Genomic DNA, 27,427 nt, shown 5'->3' on the forward strand with positions numbered 1-27,427 from the left:
TTGTGGAGCCCACAGCAGTTTGTTAGGTTTCGAAATGTGCCCCTGGAGCCCAGAAGGCGTTTCTTCTGAGTCCTGTGACTGTACAGTATTTGTAAGACCAATCCTGTATATTCAGCTCTTCCAAAAGAACCACTGCATGTAGAGGATCCTACAAAGTGCATGTGTCTGGGTTGGGGTGGAAGGAACATGAAGATATCCTAAACTGTATAGGATAGAGTAATAGGACAGCACTCAGGCTTATTCACAAAGGCCTATTTAAAAAAAAAAGCTCTTGAAGCAATTCTTGCAAAATATCACCTTTTGTTTATACCTTTTTTCAAGTGTGTGTGTGTGTGTGTGTGTGTGAGAGAGAGAGAGAGAGAGAGAGAGAGAGAGAGAGAGCAAGCAACAACCCTATCAGGTAGGTCAGTTATTGTTTCCATTTTGCAGAAGAAGACACTGAGGCTGACTTGGATAGGGCTGCTTAATTAGTCCATAGAAACAGTTGACACTATCCATTGGATCAAATCAGTTAATGGCTCCGAAGGCAATCGTAACAGGCTATTATTGTTCTTAGCACAATGCTGATGGGTATTCTTTGAAGATACATTCAGGAAAGCCACATCAGGCCCGCCTGTTATTTTGCTCTGCAGACAGACTCGGTTGCAAAACATTTTTAAATCATTTGAAGAAAGACAAGCAGGATGGGGAATATAAATATATATAAATGGCCTCGGTCCTGCATACTTGAAGGAGCGTCTCCTCCCCCATCGTTCAGCCCCGACACTGAGATCCAGCTCTGAGGGCCTTTTGGTGGTTCCCTCACTGGAAGGTTACAGGGAACCAGGCAGAGGGCCTTCTCGGTAGTGGCTCCTACCCTGTGGAACGCCGTCCCATCAGATGTCAAGGAAATAAGCAACTATCCTGCTTTTAAAAGACATCTGAAAGCAGCCCTGTTGGAAGTTTTTAATGTTTAATGCTGTATTGTATTTTTAATATTCTATTGGGAGCTGCCCAGAGTGGCTGGGGAAACCCAGATGGGTGGGGTATAAATATATTATTATTATTATTATTATTATTATTATTATTATTATTATTATTAAAAAGGTAACCTCTGTGTTTTAAGACAACCCTGTTCTAAGTCAGGCTATAAGAATGCATAAACAAAATTGCCCTCAGTTCTTTTTCCTCCCTTTCCCCCTGACCCTCACTTTCTCTTTTCTTTTTCTTTTTTGCTTACCCACTTAAAGCAGAGGCTGACCATGTGGAAACCGCCATTGCCCACGAGGATGAGACCCTAGCGATAGGAGATCCGGTTGGGCTCGGCCTTGCGACGGGTGGAGCAGACCCCGACCTATTAACCTGTGGACAGTGTCAGATGAACTTCCCCCTGGGAGACATCTTGGTTTTTATAGAGCACAAGAGGAAGCAGTGCAATGGCATTGGTGGTTCCTGCTACGAGAAGAACCTGGATAAGAGCAGCCCTCCCCCATCATCACGCTCCGAGCTCAGGAAAGTGTCAGAGCCGGTGGAAATCGGGATCCAAGTCACGCCCGACGAAGAAGACCGTCTTCTCACGCCTAAAGGAATTTGCCCCAAGCTGGAGAACGTTGCAGGTACAGCATGTTTTATTGTTTTTATACATTAAGTCATGTATGGTCTTCCACCACTGTCCTAACAACCATCCTCTACTTTTCCAGAGAGAGAGAGAGAGAGAGAGACTTGTGGAAAGTCCCGATAATTCTTAAGACTTCTGTAGTAGCCAGGGGTGGGGTGGGGATCAAACGTCTGCCCCATGCTTTGGAGAACCCATTTCTTTTCAGGCTTCTGTGGAACCTGTTCTAAATAGGATTTCGTTCCATGGGCAGTAGAGGGCCCTTTGCCAATCTGATTTTTGCGAGGGATGGCATAGGCCATGGTGGGCATCGAGGTGGCAGGTTTCTGAGCCCTCATTTGGCAACTGTGATACTCAGTGCTTTTTCTCTCTCTAGAAAACTCACCATGATGTTGTTAGAGTAAGTGCCGCACTTTTTAACAACAGGAAAAGAGGTACTGCATACCATTGAGTACCCCCTGGAAAAAAGCACTGGTGCTACATGGGTAAGGGGTTAGGAAAGGCCGGCTACCTCTCCCCTACTCCCATCCGCGACAGGTATCGGCCTGCCCCATAGTTCACAACTGGAAGACAATCTGCTTGGCGATAATGCTGAAAGCCTCACTTAGAAAACTTGGCTTTGGAAAGGTGTCACCTGGACAAAACGCAACGTCAGAGTTTCAGAGACGTTAATAAATGCAGATTTCTTCTTTGAGCTGTAATGCAGACAAAGGTAGCATCTCCATTAACTAGAAAACAGGAGAAAAATGGTTGAGGTAGGCTTTCTGCAGGGTTAAACACCCTTGGAGGTAAATATCAACCCACTTTCCCAAGGCAGACTGATGTCTGGACTAGGTAAAGAAAATGTCTTGGCTGACTTTTCTGCTAGCTCATCTTGACCACAAATGTAGATGCACCCTCTTTGTCTACACAGGACAGTAAGTCAGAAGGGGATATCCTTTGATGGGGTGGGGGGCTTTTCTTTCTAGGGGGCTGCACTCTATTGGTGGGCAAAGCAATGGATGCACCTTTTGACGTTTGCACAGCAGGCTACATACCCAAAAGCAAAAGCAAGAATTTTCCACGCCCTCTGCGTTCTTCAGACAAGAGGTGTTATCATTGCTCAGAGTTACATCCCAGCTAGGAGGTTGGGAAGCAGGACACCAGTGTGGTACATGGCGTGTGTGTATGTGTGTGCGCATTCTGAGGGCTGGAAAGTGAACATAGGAAGGCCACATTTTTAAAAAAACTTTGGATTTAATATTTGTACGTTGCTTTCCCAACAACGTTGAGCTCGAAGCAGATTGCAAGAATAAGCAAACAACATTTCCACCAGTTTTAACTGTATATCCCAAATCGCAGCAGCATATAAGCACAAAGCGAAAGCAAAACCATTCCACAAACAACTGATGCTGGTAAATGCAAGCTCATAATAATTCAAAAATAACATTTGCCCCCTGGGGGCTTGAGTTTCCTGACCCCCGCCCATATACAGTGATGTGAGGGGGTGAGGAAGGGCAGTTGCCTTTGGTGGGAGGAAGACGTGAACCTGAACAACAGAAATGTGTAGACCGCAAATAAGAAATGGCTTCCTTTGTTCTCCCCGCCACCCCGCAGTGAAACCTGTTTGTTGTAGTTCCTGTAGGTTCTTACCACCCTTTCAACTCTACTATTGCCAGGTGTCCGCCACAGTTAAATTGGTTTAAAACTGGATTAGGTGTGTGCTTATAGACAGGACAATACAAAACTAAACAGGTGCGCTTGTAAGCTGGATGTGTTAAGGTGCTTGTGCGTAGGCAGAACTGATCTCATTGGTTTTGGAAGCCCTTGAACAGGCCTCTGCCATTTCTGATATTTAAGTGCCCCATATGTTCCTAAATCTGGAGCAAAGAAAGGAAAGAGAGAGAGAGGAAACCACAGCACCTTTATAAATGCTTCACCCCAGAAATGAGTTTCCGTGAAGTACTGGTGGAAAAAACAGCACGAGGTGGTCTGAGGCCAGAAGATGACAAGTATAGTGTATTTTCATTTCTAAAGTGCCTGGACGTTGCGGTGAAATTAGTTGTGTAGGTCAAAGCTGCCCTGAGGCTGTCTTTACCATGTGCAGTCAACACTTCTTCAGCAGATTGCCACTGGTCTTCTTAAAGGGTTATTACGGAAAGGAGGACTGTGTCATCCACCTGGATGAGCACCTTAAAGAAATTGCCTTGAACTGCGCACAGTGCAGAATAACTTTTTTTCTTTTTCTTTAGCACTGGGCGGCCGTAGAAAACTCTCCCGGTCTCAAACCAAACTGAAACTAGTCCAGACTTAACTGTGACACCTCTGTAGCTGAAATGAATTGAATATAGCTCCGGAATAGAGAATCTGATGTCAGGGTTTTGGGGGTTTGTTTGTGTTTTGGTTATTGGTATTTTTAGAAATGAGTGGGGCTGACGCCTCTGCCTCAGAATTTAGCTTTCTTACAGCTTTGAGATTTTATCGCAAGGGAAAAAGAAGCTTGGTTCTTGGTATCTCCAAGGCTGGGGGAACCATAGTCTGGGCTGTCCATCCTAAAGCCAAGTCATAAGATGTAGGGACACAGAAGCTGCCATATTAGATTTGGATTACTGGCCAGCAGCAAATCTGCAGGGGACATCCTGGGAGATAGTAAAACATATCTAAGCTTAGAATGATATGTGGGATAACTTTTTACATGTGTGTAATATTAATCTTGCAGTGGGTGAAATGACTGGGTATATCCCCGCCGTCGCCCTTAGGCTTCAAGCCCTTGTACATTGCAGATCAGCTGTTGCATCCACTTACAGGATTTTGCAGCTGATTTGAAGAGTGCAGACCTAGCACCCAAATTTCTCTTAAGGTGCTTTCCTTTGCTATATGGTGAGTTGCATTCCAGACTGCGTCCCAGCCTTTCAGAAAAGCAGGTGCCTCTTTGAATGCTTGGCGGAATCTTGGAAAGTAGAGGTTATTCCTGCATTGCAGGGGGGTTGGATTAAATGGCCCTTGAAGGTCCCTTCCAACTCTATGCTTCTGTGATTCTAGGTGGAGTTGCGTATGGTTAGAGATGTATACTACAGTGCCGTGCAGAGCATCCTCACAGTTTGTCCTTTCCCATGATTATCAGAAGCCAAATAAACTATACACTGGGAAAAAATATAGCCAAATGACATTACACTCATTAAGTTGGCACACATTTCAAAAGACCTAGCTTAGATTTTTTTTTGGGGGGGGGGTCCTCGGTTATAGGACCCAGCCAAGCCATGACATCACTGATTGTAGCTTTCACATGCTGAATAGTTCCGCAAACTTGCAAGAGCTATGTGATACTGAATGGGATGAAGTCACTCATCCTTTCTCAAATTTGCCCTGTAAGCTTGTCTGTTAGAAAAAAAAAAAGTCACACGTACTTATTCTGGGCCAAAGCATATGTAGATGTGGTGTTAAATTGATTTTTGCATTTATTCTTATTTTTAAAATGGCAAGTAGCAGCTGCTGTCTCTGTGTGTGTCATTATTAGAACTGCAGCAGTTGGGAAAGGGGTAGTTTAAACTTTTCCTTCCCTATTGCTTTCCTGAAGAAAATCTCTCCTTCTTAACACGAATAGTAATTGCTAAAAATGCAGCTGTTAATCTGAATGATTAATATACCAACTGAAATGTCATTAGATGTTAATAAAAAAATAAGAACCTCAGAAATTTAAGAACAGGGGAGGGGGAATAATTGATCAAGGAGTGTGGGAAATTTGTATAAATTTGGAATTATTTTGGTGTTAATTGGAATCTGTATAATTGGCAAAACTGTGGTAAAATTGGGTAAATATTGGAAAATTAATATAAATTTATTTTGTTAAAAATGAAGAAAACCTCTCATTTGAGGCTGTTACTTGGTGACTGGGGGAGTGCTTTTGCCTCAGTGCAAATAGCAGCTTTGAAGGAGTGATCTTCGTTAGGGCAGGGCTGGGGAGGAAAGCGTTAAGCACCTCCACCCCATCTGCTGCGGTATCGATAATAATCACACACACCCTAAGATGCACGTTGCATGCAGTTGTGCTTGTCCGTTGTACATGCTGCTGCAACCAGGAAAGAGAGCCTGCAATAAGATTGCAGAGCTAGAGATTCAGGAGCAAGTCTGCCTCACACCTTAATGATGTCTCTGAGATGCAAACCGTTGCTTTATCCCAGAGAAAGGAATAGCATTCCTGGTGTAGGATGCTGCATTTGGGAGCCAAAAACCTCCTTGCTCCTGTGCACGCATAACCCACTAACTGGTGAAGCTTTAGCAAACATACAAACGTTCTCTCCAATTCAAACCTCCCATCGGAAGACGTTTTGCCAACCACGTTGCCAGCAGGTGCTGTGGAACTCGGTTTTGCCTACCTTCGATTTCCACACAGGTTTTGGGGTTGTGCTAACTTGGGTTTGTTTCTAGCACACTTTTGCTTTTGCCGTGGCAATTGTGGAGGGTTAGGACCCCCCTCCCCTAAAAAGAGAGAGAGAGAGGAGGCAAAAGGAATAATAATGATAATAAGCAAGCACACACAAGAAAGAAAGGGAAGAGCTGGAGCTCTTTAATCTTTCTCCCATGCTAAACCAAAGATCAAATGGAAATAAGCCGGATATTTCGAATCTGCAAATAAAATAAAAGAAGTGGTTCGTTTGACTCCCCAGCCCCATTTCCTTGACACTGGATAAAAACTCCCCCGGTAAATAGTGGCAGAAATAAGTCATTCTCAAATTAGGGATTGAACTCTGAGATAAAGAGGTCTGCAGTGTCCTATTTTAGTGTAGGGTTTTTTGCTCACCTTCTACTCCCTCCTTTTGCTCCTTTTACTTCCTTTCTTTTTTTTAATAGCAGAGGATAGTTTTCAATAGTAGGATAAAAGCTTCATATTACAGCCATGGAGGGTAGCCATGGGGAAAAAAAGCCCTTACAGAAGTCATTCACTGAAAAGGCTTTAGTGGGATATACCAAGCCCCTTATTTATTTTTCAATAGAACGGCTTTCTGCATTAGCCAAGAAAATCAGAATCTGTATTTAACATTAAAGGTATTTCCCAGTGAGAGGCTGTAGAGCATTGTTGTTAGATTTGTTTAAAAAAGAGACTAAATACGATTTCATAAAAGGGAAACTTAATCTCTAAGGCAGCTTTCTCTCTCCCCCCCCTCTTTTTTTTTTTTTTTTGGTAATAATGCAACAGCCTACAATATTTTCACTTTCTATGCGACGAAAGATATTCTTAGCTTTTTCTGTGCTGCGACAGGAAGAATGAAAATTTCTTTATTCCACCAAGAAATATGTAAAATAATCCTTTAGAAGAGCGGGGAAGATATGTTTGTTCAAAGCATTTAAAATGTTATTTTAATCAAAGGCACAAAACAGCCGACATGCTATGTCAGCTAAAAGGAGACTATTACATTTGAACTGCAAACTGCGCTCATCTTTTTTCTTTTATTTCCTTCCCCCTACCCCAGCCCAACCTCTTTCCCCCTCCCTTCCCCAGCACTTTGAAACAAATTTAGAATAAAAAAAAATTGAATAAAAAAAGAAGAAGAGAAATAAAGATTAAAGAATAAAGTGTGTGTTGAGGGGGGAACTTCAGTGGCTCAAATGTGTAAAAGTAATTTAATATGGCGGAAGCATTAATTATTTTAGCTTAATTGAATTCTGAGGACTGCAGCCGTTGCATTTTTGTTAGACAAGCTCTGTTTATTATTTCTTTGTGTGTAGATTAACAGTAAAGGAAACATAGATAACTTTCACTTATTTATTGTAAAATAAATGTGTCAATTCATGTGTAGAGCAAGCTGTTCAAAGATAATGGAGTCTTTATGTTTGAAGAGTGGGGAAACAGAAATGGGAGGGGAGGGGGCGAGAAAAGAAAAATAGAGATCTATGAAATGCACAGTTGCCCTCACAGAGCTACTTACAAAGCTACTTTTCTCAAACTCATGTCATGTTCCTTGATCTCTTTTTACTTAGAACGATTTGTGGATGTTGCTGCATCTAATATAGTTCCTCTGGCCGTGTGGAGCCAAGAAATGTCAAGCACTGAGTCAGGCTAATTTTTGCCTGACTCCTTTTTCACGGAGTCTACAGGCTGGACCTGCGAGAGGACGAAGGAAGGGGGGAGCAGGACCAGCTTGACCCTAAAAGGCAGACTAGGAAATGCTAGGAACTCAGATTTCTAAGCAAGACACCAAATGATTCCTTAAACCAGGGTTACCAGTTGCCAAAACCGAATGCTTCGTTACCGTTTTTGGTCCAGACGGCTCAAAAGTCGTATTATTTTTTCTTGCACATAGGACACTTCGTTCTGACTGTGCAGATAAAATATAACAGATTGAATTCTACAGGATGCGTTGCCCGTGTGTGAAAATGGTGAAGATCCAAGGCATGCGCCTCTAGACGGTGGAGTCATTAGGCACCATGCTGGCTCCTGCACCTCTTCACTTGGTCGCAAGTGGCCAGTAGCCAGGTGCAAAAAACACCTGGTGAATTTTGAGCGCTGACACTAGGCGGCATCGAGTTCAAGTGGCATCGAGAGGCAATGTGCAAGGTTGGGTGTTCCTGCGTGTTTCTGGCCTAGCTTGCATCCCTTAAAATGGAGGGCGTCCCAGAATCCTTGGTGCCGTGTAGGAATGTTCTCTGATGTGTAGTTTGCTTGCGAAGGATGTTTCTGCTGGCAGGCCTAGAATGGTGGAAAGTTGAACCATAAGCTGATGCTTCTAGTCTGAAAGATGAGGACAACGGTGTTTCTGGCATCAGGGAGCTAAATTTCCATCACTTAGTAATGTATTGAAGTTGGCACTGCATCCTTATCTTGTGGCTTTCTAAGTAGGGCGTAGGGCTATTTCACAGTGCTACCTATTAGTGGTGACATACTTGGCTGTGGTGGTTGGTCAAGAGTGTGGAAATCTACATGGCTGCAGGCTATGTCACTCTGTTGAATACATGCCTCTTGCTTTCCACCCACTTGCGATTCTGAGGCCAAGCCTTTATTTCCTTGTTCGTCCTGAATGCTGCTAGTAAACTCAGCTACTAAGTCTGAACCTCAGCAGGCTTGAGCAACTTCGGGGTTTGCAGAAGTAAAAAAAAAGGGGGGGGATTCCTAAAAGGAATAATAATAATAATAATAATAATAATAATAATAATAATAATAATAATAATAATTTATTTATACCCCACCCATCCGGCTGGGTTTCCCCAGCCACTCTGGGCGGCTTCCAACCGAACATTAAAAACACAATACAGCATTAAACATTAAAAAACTTCCCTAAACAGGGCTGCCTTCAGATGTCTTTTAAAAGTCAGATAGCTGTTTATTTCCTTGACATCTGATGGGAGGGCACCACCACTGAGAAGGCCCACTGCCTGGTTCCCTGTAACCTCACTTCTTGCAGGGAGGGAGCCGCCAGAAGGCCCTCGGAGCTGGACCTCAGTGTCTGGGGTGAATGATGGGGGTGGAAACGCTCCTTCAGGTATATAGGAGGGTGTGAAGGAACTCTGAAACAGCTGGACTGAGTATATTCTTTGGGTACCAAATGCTTGCTGGAGAGTGTGTGCAGAATGGAGTGCCCTGGAAGTCGTCCCGACAGGCTGGATCCTTGAAAAGGAGAACTCAACTTTGCAACATTTTGTTGCGGGCTTGATTTATTAGTAGCAAACATACTAGTAAATATATGCAAGTTCTAGAGTCGAAAAACCGATTCATATTTTCTGATTTACAAAATGTGAGCATCTTTTAGTCCAGAATTTCAAACACAGCCTTCACAACAGCATGGACATATGTGTTATGAGCAAGGTTTTTTTTTAAATCAGCTGAACCTAGCTGTGCAAATCCCTCTTTGCTGTCCCTCAGATAAGTCATATGTCTCTATAATAAAATGCAGTCTGGTCAGTGAATTGGAGAGGTGTTACCAGTATTATGTGTGGGTTTCCCCCCCATTTTGTGTTTTAACTGTATATTCACTTATGGGTGCAAAAGAATGGACACACACACTCTGCCTAATTTGCAGTGGGAATTCCAACCACACTTTGTAACTCGCTTTCTTACTGTCCAGACTTAAGTCCCACAATTATTATTTCTTGCTCAGCATGTCCTATTTCTGCTGACTTCATATTTTTTATCTTGTGCTATTCCATCTCCCCTCAAATTTCTGTGTTGTCTTCTATGTTTATTTTGAGATTCCCATTCTCATTCTTTACAACAAAGAACATTACATAACAATAACCTTATTGCATAAGACCAAAAGTCCATCTCGGCTCAGTGTAGCTATTGTGGCTAAAACTTGCTGATAGACTTATCCATGGCTTGTCTAATTCCTTTTTAAATTGCCACCATATCACTCACTGTATCTTCGCCCTGTTCCCCATTTCACTTTTCCTAAAATGAGCATGCTCCTCTGCAACTGGCTCTCCTCATTCCTTCTTTTGGGCACATCCCTGCTGTAGTTGTAAAATTGAATCGACAGTAATTCCAACTCCCTGGTACCCCTGGGAACTGCGAATTCTGGGGGGGGGGGGCTTGGGATCTTGTCAGCACCCTTGTCAAGCTATGGTTCTCAGGAATCTTTAGGAGAATCCATGTCCACTAGATTTGTATGTGTCTTAAATGTTTGTAGAGGTAAGCCTTGACTCCCATCAACCTTGACCAGCATGGCTAATGGTAAGGGTTGATGAGAGCTGTAGCCCAACAACATTTGGAGGACCACAGATTTCCCATCATTGCTTTATCTTCTGCTATATTGATGCTCATGCCTGATGCAGCCATCCTCTCTCTTCCTTCCTCCCAGTTATCCTTTCCCCTTGGAATCCTTTCTCAAAACCCACATCTCCTGACCGGCTTTCCTTACAGCCTCATTTAAGGCCTAGCTTATTGCTGCCATGTGGTGTCATTTAAAGCAGTGTCTCGTTACATGAGTTTCACCGCCCTGTTGCAAATATTGGTAAAGAGAGGTTTATAGTGACAGGCCAAAAAATTCCCAGTCTGCATAGTGAGTTTCATTGCTGCAGAATAATAATTTAAAAAAACACACAACAAGATCAGGAGTGGGGAACCTGTGGCCCTCCAGGTGTTGCTGGACTACAACTCCCATGATTCCTCATGCTGGCTGAGACTGATGGGAGTTGAAGTTCAACAACATCTGGAGGGCCACAGGTTCCCCATCACTGAGTTAGGTGTAGCAGCTGGAAATGGTTTCCATGTGATGTCGGTAGTATGTCAGCCCGCTGAAGGGTAGTGGATAAGAAATTTCTGGATCAAATGTATTCCTTTGGCAGCAAACCACTGTTTTTTTTACCTCAGCTCCTTCTCTGTACCAAAGCAATGCTGGCCTGCTCTATAGGGCTGTTTTACTGAGATAAATGTATATGAAACACTTTCTAAAATTCTGTATGCCTGCTATGTATTTTTATTCTGGGCAATCTGCCATTCATAACTCATCCTTTTCCTAGTTACTGAACCAGTTCTTACCAATCTTCCTACCCAGACAGAACAGTAGCATGGTACAGAGGGATTCCCCCCCCCCCCTGTCAGTGTTTTAACTTTGGGGATGCAACAAATTTGTTTTGTTACTTTTTCCCTAGTTTAATTTTTTTTTTAAAGATAATTATTTGTTGTAATGCACCTAGAGAACTTCAGGATGTGTGGCGATGCATGAATGCTATAAATAAACAAATACTATTTCAGACTTCAAGTGGGCAACAGTATGTTTCAATGCTACCTAGTATAAAATAACTCATTGTACATATGTTCAGGAAAAGGATTCTAGTTCAACCTTCTTCCTCACATGTGAGCACAGGGAATTTTTAATATGAGGGAGCATTTTAAAAAATGCCCCCCACATTTGAAATGGTGCCGTCCAGCAAAAGTTGCATCATGTGATTGCCCTGACCATGCATTTTGGCGCGTAGAACATGGAAATTATTGTGTCATGTATATGTGTTTGGTCCAGCTCCTGTACAACTATTAACCAGCAACGGTAGCAGAGCAGTGCTCCTAGACTTTCAAACGTTGCTCAAACTAGTAGTGCGAATTCATTAGGCAGCTGTGTTAATTGCTGCAAAGGTTGCAGAAGATATTACACGAACCCCACATTATTATTATTATTATTATTATTATTATTATTATTATTATTATTATTATTATTTATTCAGCCCACCGAAGCAGCGTTCTGGACTTCCCATGTACTAGAACTTGATATACATGGTGGGAGAAGAAAGGGAGATTGGCCGGGCTGAGGGGGAAGAGCGAGCGTGACTCGCTGTCAAATGGAGGATTAAACTGCAACCCCTGCTCTACGAGTGCTCGTTTTGGCCTTTTAAATGGTAAAACTGCCAGTGAGAGGAAAGAAATAACTCGCATGTGCTGGGAGCTAGAGATAAACACTGCTGCAGGTTGCTGTGAAAAGAAGCCATTTGATATATTTAGAATTGTTATTTTTCCTCCAAATTAAGATTAGTTAAAATCCATGTGTGTTGCGTGAGTGATTGTTAACTCAATGGCATGGATTATCCTTTCCTCACATCATGACAGCTAATTATTATTGCTGTCTACCCAGAGACATTCACTTACACTGTGTACCATTATGGATCCGGGCACCCCATATTAACATTTAGGAGTCAGACAAGCCACGGTGGCATCTTAAGTGGGAGAGGAGAAGGAGGCAGGGAAGGCGTTCTGCTACTTGGCGATGAAAAAGAGCCCTTGTCTGAGGGCCTGTTATGCCAGGCAGGTTTGGAGCAGGTGGTCAAAGAAGAAGCGCCGAGCTGGCAGCCAGAGTTGGAAATTGGTCATTGTTGACAGGTTTCTCCATTTCTTTGGGGGCTGAGCTATTGACAAGAGTCAGACAAAAGTCTGAGTTGTCCCAGAACCAACGGACGAAGTCAGGCATTAAGGCCCAAGGAGCACACCAAGATAAACGGGAACTAGGAAGACCATCGTTGCTTGAGCAAAATCTCAGGAAGTCCTTTATAGCTCTTCCCATTTAGAAGGGCCCAATCAATGGTCAGACTGGGTGAGCAGGGCCATGCCAGAGCCTGAATTACTTTGCTTTCCTCAAACATGTTATGATGCTGACCTAATAATGCATTACCTCAGGACTCCTTATAACAGGCTCCCTCAACCTCGGCCCTCCAGATGTTTTTGGCCTACAACACCCATGATCCCTAGCTAGCATGACCAGTGGACAGGGATGATGGGAATTGTAGTCTCAAAACATCTGGAGGGCCGAGTTTGAGGAAGCCTGCCTTATAACAACCCCATAAGGCAGGGGAAGGGGATCCCTGGCTCTCTAGATGTTGTTGCACTCCAGTCCCAGCCAGCATGGCCAGTTGTCAGGGATGATGGGGATTGTAGTCCATTATCACCCAATGTGCAATTGGCTCCCCATCCCTGCCGTAAAGCATGCCAGTATTATTATTTATTATGGCTATTATTTATTATTATCCCTGTATTGTAGTTGTGAGTGTGAATGTTGAAGGAGGGGGTCTGAGGCTAAAAAATAATGGCTTGCTTCAAGTCATATAACAAATAAATTGTTCCGGAAAGATTTGAACAGAGCCCTACCTGCTTCATAATGCAGTCTCCTAACTTCTGTGAACATTAGCTTTCACACATACACACACACACACACACACACACACACACACACACAGACACACACACACACACACAGACACCCTTACCCCTAAATGGACAAATAAGTGTAAACAGAACTGAAGCAATAACCCTCCTTTGCCACAAAACAAGTTTTTGGATTGGTATCTGAACACAGTGCCACGTTAATGGCCCTCCTATTTAAAAGATCCCTCCTTTTAAAAAGTTTATTGTCTCTTTGCTGGTTGTGTGTTCATAGCAAAAAAACTATACTAGTTATGTGTTCATGGTAGAAAAGTATACTAGCCACAGGTGGATGAAAGGTGCACTATTGCATGTGTGTAACTACTGACTTGATTATTTCTTCAGCCTGTGGTAAAAAAACCCAGGGTTGATTGCTAACAGATCTTATCCTCCACACCTCCTAGCAAGGAGGATCAAACCACCAGGAGTATTCCCTGTGCAAATCTCATTGATAGCAGGGAAATGGTTGGGAACAGCCATAGCTTAGTGGGAGAGTATCTGCCAAGTTCAACCTCCGGCATCTCCAAGCAGGGCTGGTAGAGAGCCCATTTTGAAATCCTAGAGTCTAGAGACAGTACTGAGCTAGATGGACCAATCATCTGAATTGATATAAGGCAGCTTCCTGTGTTTCTATATGGTTTTGGAGCACATCTGCCTCTGGCCAGCTCTTTGTGGACAATGAAAATTTATATTATAATTGGTGTATCCTGGAACATATGTCTTACAGTGTATTAGACAGAACAAACATATTTTTAGTCATTGCTGTCTTATCTGGTGTAGGTGAAAAAAAAGATGTCACCCCCCCCCCCAAAGCACCAAGCTTTATTCTGTCTTACAGAATAAATGGTTGTGGAAAATGTACGTGGCCATTAATTAATTCCTCCCTTTTGCAGTATGCAGCAGGCTTAACTAACTATTTTGTTATAAACAATTAAGGTGACCAGTGTATTAAGGATGCACGCAGACTGTGTCAGTTGTAGTTTATTTATTTCTTGACTACATTTATATTTCACCTTTCCTCAAAGGAGCTCAAGGAAATGTGCACATGGTTTTCTCCCTGCCCCTCCATTTTTATCTTCATAATAACTCTGTGAGGTAAGTTAGGCTGAGAGATATTGACTGGCCCAAGATCGCCCAGTGAACTTCAGGGCTGAGTGGGGATCTGAGCCTGTGTCTTCCTGGTCCTAGTCCAACATTCTTGATGACACTCCAGTTTATGTAGTCCTTATCTACTGCATTTGTATCCTTGTCTTGTGGCACCATTGTCACCTAATTCTGCAGACATCACCTGAACTTAAGTGGTATCATTACAGTTGCCGCCTTTTGACATGCAGACAGTCCTTCTAGGAATGGGAACACCCAAACACTTTTTCTTCTTTTAAACTTTTGTTGTTGTTGTAAACCAGAACATTTATAAAGAATAAAACAAAAAAACAACAACAAAATTAGTACATTGCAGTAAACCATGTCCCGTCCAGAACCATATGATACGAGTTGCATGAAATAGAGTACAAAGCTTGTTTGTGCTGTCAGCAATAAAAATGGGGAGGGGGAAAGACAAACATAAGAGCGTTTATCAAAGTTACATAGCAAAGTTAATGTCAATAAGTCGTTCTAGAAAGAGTGATGTGTAAGAAGCGGTCTGGGTTCTCCCGGATTCAAATTAATAAAAGTCAGAAAGTGCATCCAGTCGTCTGCAAATGTATCTCAGTTGGTTTTTCCTTTAGATAATTTACTTTGCTTTGTCACTTCCATCAGCCAGCACTGATTGCCACTTCCTGTCATACTGGGAACGCCCAAAAAATTAGCCAGGCCAGACTTGCACTCCATCCATGCATAAGCAGCAAGTCTTCTCTTGAAGCACTTTCACTAGATTATTTTTCAAATGTACAGTCTTTTTCTTCTTCTTGTTTTCCCTTTCTGTTTTTCAATGATGAAGTTCAGGTGAAACCTGTTCTTTCTGTTTGTAGCTGAATTTGGCAGTGCACAGTGCTTCAGCTAAGCTTCCTGTGAAGTCACAAGGCCACTTCCTCCTTTTTCTGGAGCACTTTTTCAGTGTGTGTGTGTGCGTGCATGCTTTAAAAATAAAGGAACAGATTAATGCAACTTTTTTGTATTTGTATTTTTTTGTATCTGTCACAGGCATTCTGATTGTGGGATGAATCCACTTACGGATAAATACATCCTGTAATTTCTCTTCTTTGGCATTGTGTTAATTTCCTTTGGAGCTTGGAATCTTCTTGAGTAAAAGAGGGGAAAAAGAGAGGCGGTGGTGGGGAATCATAGTCTGTTTCTCCAGTATTATACCATACATTTCCCATAAGATTCCCCTCCCAAAAGAGTTACAACAAGTTATTTCACACATGCTCACAGAGAAGGGGAACACTTTCTTCAGCTAGACTACCATTTCTCCCAAACATTGTGTTTGGACAGCTTGGTGTGCTGACACTAGATTGCAACTGACAGTGCATTGCTAAAGGTGAATAAGGTACTTTGTTTCCACACAGCATTTTTTTTTTGGGGGGGGGGGATTCATGCATCAGATAAATAAGGCTGTTGTGTGACAACCTTAAGAAAGGTTCTGGAGGCCATCAGGTAGTGTGAGGTATTGATGGGGCTGGATCCCACCGTAGCTTGTGGAAATCATTATACATGTTGGTGTAGGAAAGGGAACAAGGGTGCAAACATTCAGAATAGCTCGATGGTGGGTAACTTGGTGAAGAAGTCAACTCAGAGTGTAGCAGCTGTGAAAAACCTTAGTAAAGGGTTTGAAGATAAAATTGCCAATATTACGATGCTGGAATACAAATCTGTAGTGAGATCACACTTAGAATACAAAAGGGATGTTGTACAGCTGGAAAAGGTTCAAAAAAGGAACAACTCCCCTTTGAGGAAAGGTTACCTCGTTTGGGGCTTTTTAGTTTTTTTTTAAGTGAGCAAGGGATTGCGTTATAGATGATTTTAAAATTAAGCATAGTGAAGAGAAAGTGGACAGAGACCTCATCATAGCTTTCAGGGTCATGCAATAGATTTGGAAGACAGAGGACAGGGGAAAAAAATAGTACTTTTTTCACACGATACATAGATAAATTATGAAATTTGCTCCAGAAAGCTGTAGTAAAATGACCACCAACTTAGATGGCTTAAAAAGGGAGTAAACAAATTAATGGAGCTTAAGTGGGTGGCAGCATGCCTTGGAATACCACTTGCTGGGAATCGCAAGCGGGAACAGAGTATGGTTGCGCTCATGCCTTGCTTATGGGCTTCCCATAGGCACTTGGCTGACCAAGTGAGATCAGGATGCTGGACTAAGGTGGGCCTTGGGGTTCACCCAGCAGAGCTGTTCTTAATCTTACGCTGCAACTCAATTATGTTGTTGGCCATTCCTCTTTCAAGGTGCAGGCTGTTTTGCTGGCCTACATTTCCTGCCGTTTTCTTTCGTTTTGGGAAGCTGCAGCTTAACGTTAATTCGAGTTCTGGTCTTCCCTGAAAATGTGGTGAACTGAAGAGGAGCAAATCCATTGGTGCTTTCCTCTTGCAGGCATTGGGTGTGGTTTGTCATTGGACATCTGGTCCAGACTTAACCTGTGGCCCATGGGAAGCCTCCTGGTGGATTCTGTTGATGGAGGGACAAACCTGGTTATGTGAAACCCAGGTAGCATTTCCTGGCATTTGTTTTAATTTGGCCATAATGGTAACTAGATTAATGTTGGCATTTACTTCCTCTGTAATGAGACTTCACAGTTATTTAAACTTCAAAGTGCCTGGAAAGACTCAGTTCTGTTCTGGCCTTTTGTTCTGCTGCAACAAAAAGCAGCTACAATTGTTGTTCTCACTTTAGCCTACGGGTGCTTCCAGACAGGAGCTTTATATTGCAAGTGGGATGCAGGGGTTTTTTTTGCTGTGTGATTGGCACATTAGCTTCCACACGTTCTGTTTGTTCACTCATGAATGTTAGTTGCTTTTCTGTTGTTTGCTGCCCACACCAGAGGGAGGACCTTGACAGGTTGTATCTGGGTTGCTCTTTTCTTCCTTCCTTCCTTCCTTCCTTCCTTCCTTCCTTCCTTCCTTCCTTCCTTCCTCCCTCCCTCCCTCCCTCCCTCCCTCCCTCCCTCCCCTTCCCTCCCCTTCCCTCCCCTTCCCTTCCCTTCCCTTCCCTTCCCTTCAACCACTCCTTGCCTGTCCTCTACTACCTTTTACTGTTCTGGGATATTTACGTGCCTGTTTTCACTCAAACTTATCCAGCCTGTCTGGATGCATCTTAAGTAAGTGCACAAGCAAAACAACTTCTGCAGAGGGACTCCCCTTCTCTCTTCTTTCCGTGTGTGTCCTGTACCATCCCCATATCTGCTCCAGAGGGTTGAGGGACAAATGCAGGAGGCTTGCAAGATGAGGAGAGGGGTGCAAGAAGTCCTCACCGTGATGGGACATTAGCCTTGGTGCTATGTTGAATTCCACCCATCGCAACAATAGGAGGCACCCTTCTAATCTGGGGTTGGGGAGATATCTCCCATGATGTAGTTGAAATGTTCTTGATGGGTCATCTCGGTAAACAGATTGGGAAAGGTCAGTGATACGTCATTCCTGGCTTCTTGTCCACTCCTGTTTGTTTTTGCCCTTTCGTTTTGGTTGTTGGATACTTGGGCCTGTGTTGCTAGCTATGCTAGTGCAATGACACAACTTTGGGATTTGTGCAACACCTTTGCCATATCAGTGCAACGGGAGAATGCTTGGGAGGGTAGCCTTGGGATGATTTCCAAATGACTTCATGTGAGAATTACCGGTCTCATATTTCAGTAGCACACTGATTGTTGTCTCCAGTGCAGGCCTATTGAAGCCAGAAAAGAGATGCAAGCCTTGAAGACTGCAGATTGCTGTGACTCAGCCAAGCAAGTGAATCATGCTAAACACAGCACCAGGAATACAATGCCAAATAGTAGCAAGCAGATTAAAAGTAGAGAAATGCAATTCATGCGTCTGACCTCTTTTGTTTGCACTAATCTTAATAGGAACAGCCCATGCAATTCACGCTTTATATGCTTAACTGCAGACAGCTGCTTATACATTCAAAACTAGTAGCTGTTTGTTACAACTGGAAAAGACCCAGGCGATAGCTTATGCTGTTTGTCTCTGGACAAAACATACTGGACATAATAGAGATTTGCAACAACATTCAAATGGCAGGGCTGGTTTAAACATTAAATAAAGCGATCTATAGTGTAGAGACCCAGCAAAATGGAGTCTCCTACTGCAGTCAGATGATGGGATAGTGGCTTGACAAATATACCCACCTTATCTATCAACCTTCTACGGTATTCCACCCTTGCCCCAAAGAACCAAGACTGGCATACTACTGGTGCAAACCACTGATAGCATGCCTGATCCTATCCCGTTACCCATACTGGTTGCTTTCAAAGCACCTGCAACACTGATTGATTGGGCTATATTCAACTCATAGTATTACTTGAGAGGGGGACCCATTAAAATTCACTAACTTAAGCCCATTAATTTCAGTGGGTTTACTCCAAGTAGAACTTGATTGAATGGAAGCCATTGTGTGGTTCTGTCGAATGGTCTTGCGAGGCTGTGTTTTGGGCATAGAGGATGCCTGACTTGAGGCTACATTTGGTTTGTGCTGGGGGTGGGGGGAAGGTAGACCTGGTATTTCTAAAGCAAAAGGTTGTGCTGAGGAGCTGTAGCTCAGAGCTAGAGCATGTCCAGTTTAATGAGTATTGGGTACCAGGGCAAGTAGATGCCTCTGTCAGGCTTCCATAGGAGTGTTGACTAGACAGGTCTGTGTTCTGAGCAGTACTGGCACTTCCAATACAGTGGTGCCCCGCAAGACGAATGCCTCGCAAGACGGAAAACCTGCTAGACGAAAGGGTTTTCCGTTTTGGAGGTGCTTCGCAAAACGAATTTCCTATGGGCTTGCTTCGCAAGACGAAAATGTCTTGCGAGTTCCTGCGGGTTTTTTTCCCTTCCCCCCCTTTTTCTAAGCCGCTAAGCCGCTTATCTGCTTATCCGATAAGCCGCTAAAAGCCGCTAAAAGCCGCTAATAGCGCTAATCCGCTAAGCCGTCAATGGGCTTGCTTCGCAAGACGAAAAAACCGCTAGACGAAGAGACTCGCGGAACGGATTAATTTCGTCTTGCGAGGCACCACTGTAGTTTGGAGGCTACCTCAGGAAACAGATGCTTGCTGGTAGAACCAGTGACAAGTATTGATTGATTGATTGATTGATTGATTGATTGATTGCCTTCTATACAATTGTCTGAAGGTGATGTAGAAGCAGTAAAACAAACAAAGAAGAGTAGAAGCAGTCAAACAAACAAACAAACAAACAGATGCATTTAAAACTAAATTAAACCATACATGATAGACATTCGTAGCAAGGACCCAATAATCCAGCTAGGAAGAAGAATGTCTTCCAATGGTTACTGGAAAGGGGCAGATAGTGTTGTCAGCATTGACGTAAGATTCAGTTACCAGTCTGGTGGTTTCAGCACATGGAATGGGTGGAGGGGGCACTATTTTGCCCTGCGTCTCGGGTAGCAACGCGGGCCAGTCCTGGATCTGAGTTATTTCTGAGGCTTTCTGAGTTATTTCAGTCGCTTTCTCATCAGGTGGTGCAACCTCCATATTTCCAATTTGTCAGGAAACTTTCGGGAAGAGCAAAACGACTGTGTACTCTTAAGGATTGGCTTATGGCAATCAAATATGCGATAACGCAAAAGCTTTTTTGTTGCATGCACAAGATTGGTTGCATTTGTTTTAGGAATTTAGGAATCTGCTTTATATCAATCGAAGTTTACATCAGCAGAGTTTGTGGTGGAAGTAGGGGAGACAATTTTTGCCAATTCCTCCTTCCCCTTCAGCCTCCTGAATGTTCTGTTGTGTTGCCTCCTGGTTTTTTTTTTGGGGGGGGGGGAAGGGGCCACAGAATGAGGGGCAATCAGCAAAAGTCACCTTCCCCTTCTGCCAAAGAAAACATTCCATGAATTAAAACTTGAGTTCCATGCCATTGTGTGTGTGTGCATGCACGTGAGAGCGATCGTACAGGTTCCTTGTGTAAGGACGGCATATATTGACAGGTTGAGTTTTATTCGATGCAGAGATTGTGGTAAAAATAGGTACAAGGCAGTAACTGCCCAATTTGCTAGCCATTTTCCTCCTGCTCTTACAAATAAAATGTGGGGAGTTAAACTTTGAGATGGACAGTAATTATTAAAAACAAAAGGGAAAGGGGAAAAACAAAAGCTTTGGCATTTGTTAGAATGTAAGTAATAGGAAGAGAGGAATACCAGCTACTTCACAGTTAGTGGAGTATTGATTGTAGGAGGCATGTCATGCGAGTCCGCTAGGGAATTTGAGGTCACATGGGAAAGTGGTTGAAAAGAACAGAACATCAGCCTTAACCCCCCCCCGCCCACCCCCCTGCCCAACTTCCATCAGAAAAGCCAAGCCCGTGAGTACAAATTATTTGACAGCTGGAGGCTTGTGGATGATCAATAAAAGTCACTCTGACTTGGCTTTATCATATATAAATAAATAAACCGGACAGAAAACTCCTTCTATCCCCCCCCAACCCTTCAGCCTCTGCTACACTGCAAGAAGAGAGTGCCGCGACATCACTGGAGTTAAGTCTAGCATCATCTATTTCCAGTGATTGTTTTGAATTCTCGGCCTGCATTTGAACCTGTGTTGCACAAATGCTCATTGACCAGGTGAGCTGTGACACAGTGGGTTCTGTCCCCCCTACAATTTTCTTTTCTTCTTCTCCAGGGGCTTCTGAGTTAGGAACAATTGTGTGTCGTAGTTTGAAGCGCGTTGTGTGTTTGTGTGTGAGATACACACACACAATAAAGTGATAATGTTTTTTTGTTCTAGAGTGGGTCAAATTTGTCTGTTGTGACCTATAACTGAGAAGGGCCATTGCCTTGAGCATTGGCTTTTCATACTGCCTCCAGTGAGGGGGTGTGGGGGTTCGGGGCTAAGAGCAGCATGCATGTACAATCATGCAAGGGGAAGAAGGTATGGGAGCAGGAAAAGACCCCCTACCTAAATAGCAAGTCTATGTGAAATTGTGTTGCTTAATTATTGAACCACACTGGAAGTCCCAGCTTGCCACAGCTTTGGAGAACATGTCTTGTCAACTTCAGCCAAAACATTTCCCAGGAAAAATATATATCTTCAAACACTTCTCCCCCACTTCCCCACAAGTGCAAAATAAGATAAAATACAGTAATAAGAAAAATCTCAAAACCACAACGACTACCAAAAGTAGCACTCTTGATATGGTTTGTAGTCATCTTATACACACACACACACACACACACACGCACATTTAGTGGGTGGGATATCTTGGGATTTAGTATCTAAGCTAAGGAGCTAAGCCGGAAATCCCAGCAATGTAATGAAAACAAAACGGACTTTTCACTCGCGCTGTGGCATTCTGGCAGTCAGAGTGCTTTCGTGTGCCAATGTTTTCATTGTAGGTTTTCTCGAGAGAAGTAGTGGAAACGAATCGTTAACCCCTTAACTGGAATAAATGCCTGTAGCAGCAACAGCAGCACAGGAGGCGGCAGCAACAAAGTGGTTTCTGCCTCTCCCAAGCCCTGTTGGAGGGCTGAGAGCAGCAGATGAGGACATAGAGGAAGGTAGATGCTTTCTGTCAACAAGTTGGGTGAATCAGTGGCAAGTGCGAAGCAGCTGCTTTCCCTTTTGTCCTCCCGTCCCTTCCACCTGACTATTTCATTCATGCCTCTGCCATTTTTGTGTGTATCATAGTAATATTTTATATACGTTAGTCTATAAAAAAAGTATTTATTATATAGAGTCATGTGAGCATGAAATGTAGTGTTTGCACTAACAGGAAATAACGATTTTAAAAGCCTCGCCGATATCAGTCATATATGTATGCACAAAATAAATTCTTTTTTTTTAAAAAAAGCACCACTATGGAAGATCTTTGTTTCTTGGGGGTAGGGGAAAGGGGCTAAATGTTAGGCTAATTAAGTTGTCCTTGCATAACTGTTTACATATGGAAAAAAAGGCTGGGCCCCCTCCTGCCTCTCTGTAGATTGTGCTGTGATTTTATTCTTGATATTTTCCTTTCACCTTTTGATCGCGGCCAGTGCTTAACAATCTAAGCCTCCCCCCCCTCCCCACCATTAGGATCTTTTATCTACATTTATGCTTGCAAAACTGGATGGCGCATCAGGCCCTTTACTAGAGAGCGCCTTAATCTAGGCTTTAGAAATTTGCAAAGCAATTAAAATCATTCAGCATCTCCCTTTTTGGTGTCCCGCAAGCCTGTGTCTTCCTGTCTGGGTTTACCAGTCTCAATCTTTGGAATTTCAGTGCCATGCATAATTTAGGCATAATTGCGCAGCTGCTACGAGAGGCCATGCCTCCCCAGCTGACCTTGGTCAGCATGCCTGCTCCTTGAATAGATGCTCTGCCTTCTTTCTTTCCACTTTGACAGCTCCCTCCCTCCTTTTCAACCCCCCCTCCCTGCACACACACTCCTCCTTGGCCCTTTCTTTCTTATTTATTTTTTTAAAAAAACTCTGTGGTGGTTTCAGTAGAGGATTTGTACAGTACTGTGTACCCAAAATTGCTACACAAACAATTAAACCCATGAATTTAGCAAGGATAAATATCAGTAACGGCAGTATACCTCTTCTAACGTTTGCAGTAATTATCTCAGCCGTCCTCACACAACAACCCTGGGAAGCTTATGTGGATCAGCAAATGCAGATTTTCCATCAGGACACAGTTGAAGTTGGGAGTTCAAGGTTGGGAATCTGGGCTCTCAAGGTGGTGTTGGACTACAACTCCCATCATCCCTGACGGGAGTGTGTTTTCAGAAGCACATCATGTATAATTTTCTGTTTTGGGGCATCTGGTTTTGCGTGGCTTCTGCAACCAGGCAACTCCTCTCCTTTTTTGTGAGTTTGAGGGGGGGGGACCCTTGTAGAGTGCCCACACCTGCCACTGTGATGGAGGGGTGGCATGTTTGCCCCCATGCTTGGAGACTTGCAAAGTTTTGAGTGTCTACACCTGGCCATGTTCCTTTATGGTGCCACAGGTCTCTTTTATCGTACAAGGTAGGTAGTTAACTATTGCACTTACAGCATATTTGTGCTGTGTTAATAACATTCAGAATAAAAATACATCTCTGGGGAACAGAGGTGAACAGTTTCTTTATTTTCACCTAGGGCATGGAAAGCATCGCGGAGGGGCAGACAAGAGTGAATAACATTTTATGAAGTAATAAATAACTTATCTGCATTTGCTGCCATTGTTCCTTTTCCTAAGTGACCACACAAAAGGAAAAGGGGAAAAAAAGAGCAAATACAAGCAGGGTTTAAAGGTGCCTTGTCCTCCTTTATAAAGACGTTTATTATTATTTCCAACATCATCCTGGAGCCTGATGCTGTAAACGTGTCTGTTTGAACTCTTGGCTTGGAGGTGGGGTCTGAAATCTTAGACGCAAGAGCTGCTGCTTATTCTGTACAGACAAAGTCCAGGCTAGGGGACTTGCAGGGAATGAAAACAGCCCTCGAATTGTTTCATTTTGCATTTAAGTCTCTCATTCCCCACCCCCAATCACCCCGTCTCCCCCAATTAATTTTCACCTGGCTTCCTACTGTTGTTTGCTGGAGAGGCCTGTTATTAGCTCGTTAAAAACAAAACAAGAGACTTGAAATCGAAGGGAAGTTTCCCCGAGTAGGAAGGTTTCCTATTCCACACCCCCCCCCTTCCTTCTCCCACCCTCTCTCTTCCAGTTCGGGTAGCTAGTTTTGGCTTAGTGCCAACCTGTCTCTCAACAGGAACAGAACATTTCCAAGCTGAAATTTATAGAGCAGGGTCCAGGTTCCTAGGCTGGAGCCTGCCACCAGACCCAGCCTCTTTTGTTACTGATTAATGCTGCAAGCTGGTTTGCTCACCCCTGTCTTCTCTCCCCAGCACTGCCTCCTTTCCTAATAAGATTTTCTTCTGCTGCAAGTTCTGTTTCTCTTACTTCCTTGCCTCTGTTTCTCTCTCTCTCCCTCCACCTCCTCCTCTTTTGCCCCAACAAGAATATCTTCTTCCCCTTTTCTGCCACTTGAGGGCTGAAGTCTTTCTTGCACAAATTCTTTATTTCTTGCTCAGTGCCTGTCACACTGCTTGGGGTTTCCTGTTTCAACTTCGGCATCGACCAGCGAGGTCTGGGCTCCCAATGTTTTACTAAGAGGCGTTCAGTGGAACAAAATGGCTCCTTTCAGCCACACACTGTGGGGAAGCCTACCCTCAAGAGGCTCAGGAGGCAAGGCAAGACCCTGCAGGCCTGTTGGTTGGAAATGTATTTTGGATGCGCATGGTCAGCCTTTTGCAAGCACCTGACATGTGCTTTGATGCAAGCTTCTGAAGCGGCTACTTCCAATTCACCTTGAATTTATGTAAATAAGGGGCATCCTTTAATGTATACCACAAGAGCTGAGGATGAAAGTAGCCTGCCTTTGCAAATCAAAGACTGGTCCATGCCCAGGTGAGTCTCACCAACACACTGTCTAGGAAATGTTGTTAACTGAAACAAGACATAATGATAGGACTTCTGCACCTGTATAATTTTTCTTACATGACATCAGGGCGTATTTTCCTCATCACTTAATATGGATTAATTGTGTTCTTTGCAAGTTAGTAACCCTGGTCTGTGTGAGGGATGATTTCTCTAAAGCAAGATGGATTTTTCATCAGGGCAACCCCCCCCCCCCATATATTGTTCTTCACCATGTGTAAGGCAAATTCCACCTATGGCTGTTAGTAGAGTCCAGGGGTGCCAACCAGAATAAACTATTGTGGTGGGGCAGATAAGCCCTGCCCCACATAATTTATCATAAGACACAGTGCACACATACCATTGGAATGGCAATGACCATCAACTTTGAGGGGGCCCTGTCCCCTCAAATATTTTATTGGGTGGTGGTGGTTGAAGGGACCTCGGCCCCTAGGAGTTGGCTCCTGTGGTAGAGTCATAAAGTGAATCTTTTTGGGTCTGCGGAACATTTTGTCGGATTTACTTGTTTAATTGTGGCATTTGCACCCCCACCCTTTAGCCCGATAGGCTGTCTAAGGAACTTACAAAAATCAGCACTAGGATGGCCCTTTCTGCTCTCTGGACCATAGCCTAAAAAGACATGTCACATGAGGGAAAAGAAATGGGCTGGAGGAAGGAAAAGCAAGCTCAAGTACAAGTCATTCAAATGACAGTCCTTATAATACAGTTATAGAGGTTCTGGCAGCCTTTGTGCTTAATAAATAGCTGTCGCTTCCTAGAAGTGCTCTCTCCTCGCTCCACCCGATTGGATCCAGGAGTAGAGAGCAGGAGGACAAGGCAGGAGAACTGCCACATGGTTCATAAAGCCAGCTTGATGGCATTCAAGGTCTTCACAAGAGAGGGTTTGATGGAGGTACCTTTGTTGAAGTCGGTGGTGTTCGAGACTGTTCTGCCATCCCTTGGAGCGCTTCCTGCCGCCTCTGCCTGCCCCGCCGCCATCTGCAGGTGACAGTGTCCAGGCTAGGAGGACAGGTGAGCTCCTGCCGCACAATTATTTCCCCAGACAGCTGATTTCGTGGCAGAATGAATTGTGCGGCTCAGCGTTTTTTTTAGGCTAACTTTCCCGAAGTTTCTATGGTTGCAACCCTAGAACCCTGACTTCAACAACAGCCGACAAAAATAAAACTAAACAAAAAAAGGTTCCGTAAATATAAAGGCAAATGAGGAAGGAGAGCAGAAACGTTCAAATTTATTTATTTTTAATCCAGATCATGATTTGTCCATAAATATATTCAGGATTCTTTAACAGCTGCCTTGCATTTTCATATGTGAAAATAAAACTTCTAAAATAGCAAGAATGTACCTACTTCCCCCAACCCTCCCCCCCCCCCCAGTACCATCAACTCAAATTTATTATTTTTGTGAGCTGAATCTGGACATGGCGTGCTGTGACTTCTAGATGCTTCAAGTATGTGTCAAAGAATAATGACTCACAAAAATCCACTGAAAAGAATCAAATTAGGTTGTCGGCAGCATGTGTGAAAATGATAGTTCGAGTTTTATTTCCATGGCCTTAATCCCAATATACAGATATAAATGAATAATTGAAATCCAAGTGTATTTATAGCGGACCACCCAAACGCAAGGAGAGAAATATATATATTTAACATCAGACTTAAATATAATCTGCAGGATGCCAGCGAAATTGACTATCCTCGCCTGATGCTTCAATCTGCTATGAATAGGTAAAAAAAAAAAAATTGGATAGGGCTAGGAGCAAGAAACATTTTGACAGGGTCACGCTGTTGCGTGTTGTGCTGTTGCACTGCCCATCTCAACATCTAGAATGACGTACTTGGGAAATCACATTAGGTACAATCTACTTCCGTGGAGACAATTTGCTTCACAGATTAAAGAAAGTACTTCATACAGTGAGTGGCTGAGCTATGGCATTTGCTGCCACAAGAGGTAGCGATGGCCAAACAAGGCTTTAAAAGAGGATTGGACAAATTCATGGCAGATAAAGCGATCAGTGACTGCTAACCACTATGGCAGTGTTCTACCTTCACTGTTGGAAATGGCATGCATCAGAATATCTGTTGTTGGGAATTTCGGGTCTGGATTTGCTTGCAGGCTTCCCAGGTGACATGTGGTTGGATGAATTCTGGCTCTTTCTTACCTTCTTAAGAGAGCTGCAGATTCATTTCCAGAGTTGCAGTGCAGCAAACATATCAACCCAAAGAATCCCCATAAGTACTATAACTGTATTAGAAGGTTCATAATTTCTTGAACGATAGCCGCCATAAAAGATGGAGCTATTCGGCACCACTCACTTAACATAGGGTGCTAGCTGGCGGCAAGGCTGGTTTAGGGGAAGTCCTCTGCAGATATAAAACAGGGACAGCTTGGCTGACGCTGTTGCACTGTGCATTCCTGCTGTAGTTCTGAATACATTGCCCATCTCTGACCCAGGCAAAAGGGACTGCAATAGAAACAAACCAGAAAAAGGCATGTGTTGGATTGTTAAAGCACCTTGGGGAGAAATAACGCGCTGTTTAAAAATACCCCACGTTTTATAAAATAGTGATGGAATTAAGTCCATCAAAAGGCTTTCACAATGGATCCTCTGAAAAACAAATGTTCAGGACAATTGGCTTGAAATTCAGACCTGTTTTTCATTACCATATTTCTTT

The 27,427-nt window shown here is 43.4% G+C and overlaps 1 protein-coding gene across 11 annotated transcripts in view; it reads left to right on the top strand.

Moving 5' to 3' along the window:
- BCL11B (BCL11 transcription factor B) overlaps window positions 1-27,427 on the top strand; it is a 166,516-nt gene that overhangs the window by 19,950 nt on the left and 119,139 nt on the right. For 7 of the 11 annotated variants that reach the window (XM_081859456.1, XM_081859451.1, XM_081859454.1 and 4 more), the window contains exon 2: window positions 1,230-1,595. In XM_081859456.1, the coding sequence (XP_081715582.1) occupies window positions 1,230-1,595 (366 nt within the window). The remainder of the gene's footprint in view (window positions 1-1,229; window positions 1,596-27,427) is intronic. The other 4 variants (XM_081859457.1, XM_081859452.1, XM_081859458.1 and 1 more) reach the window with 1 other exon arrangement.

Source organism: Podarcis erhardii, assembly GCF_964252035.2.
Source record: "Podarcis erhardii genome assembly, chromosome: 1".
NCBI classification, from domain to species: Eukaryota; Metazoa; Chordata; class Lepidosauria; order Squamata; family Lacertidae; genus Podarcis; species Podarcis erhardii.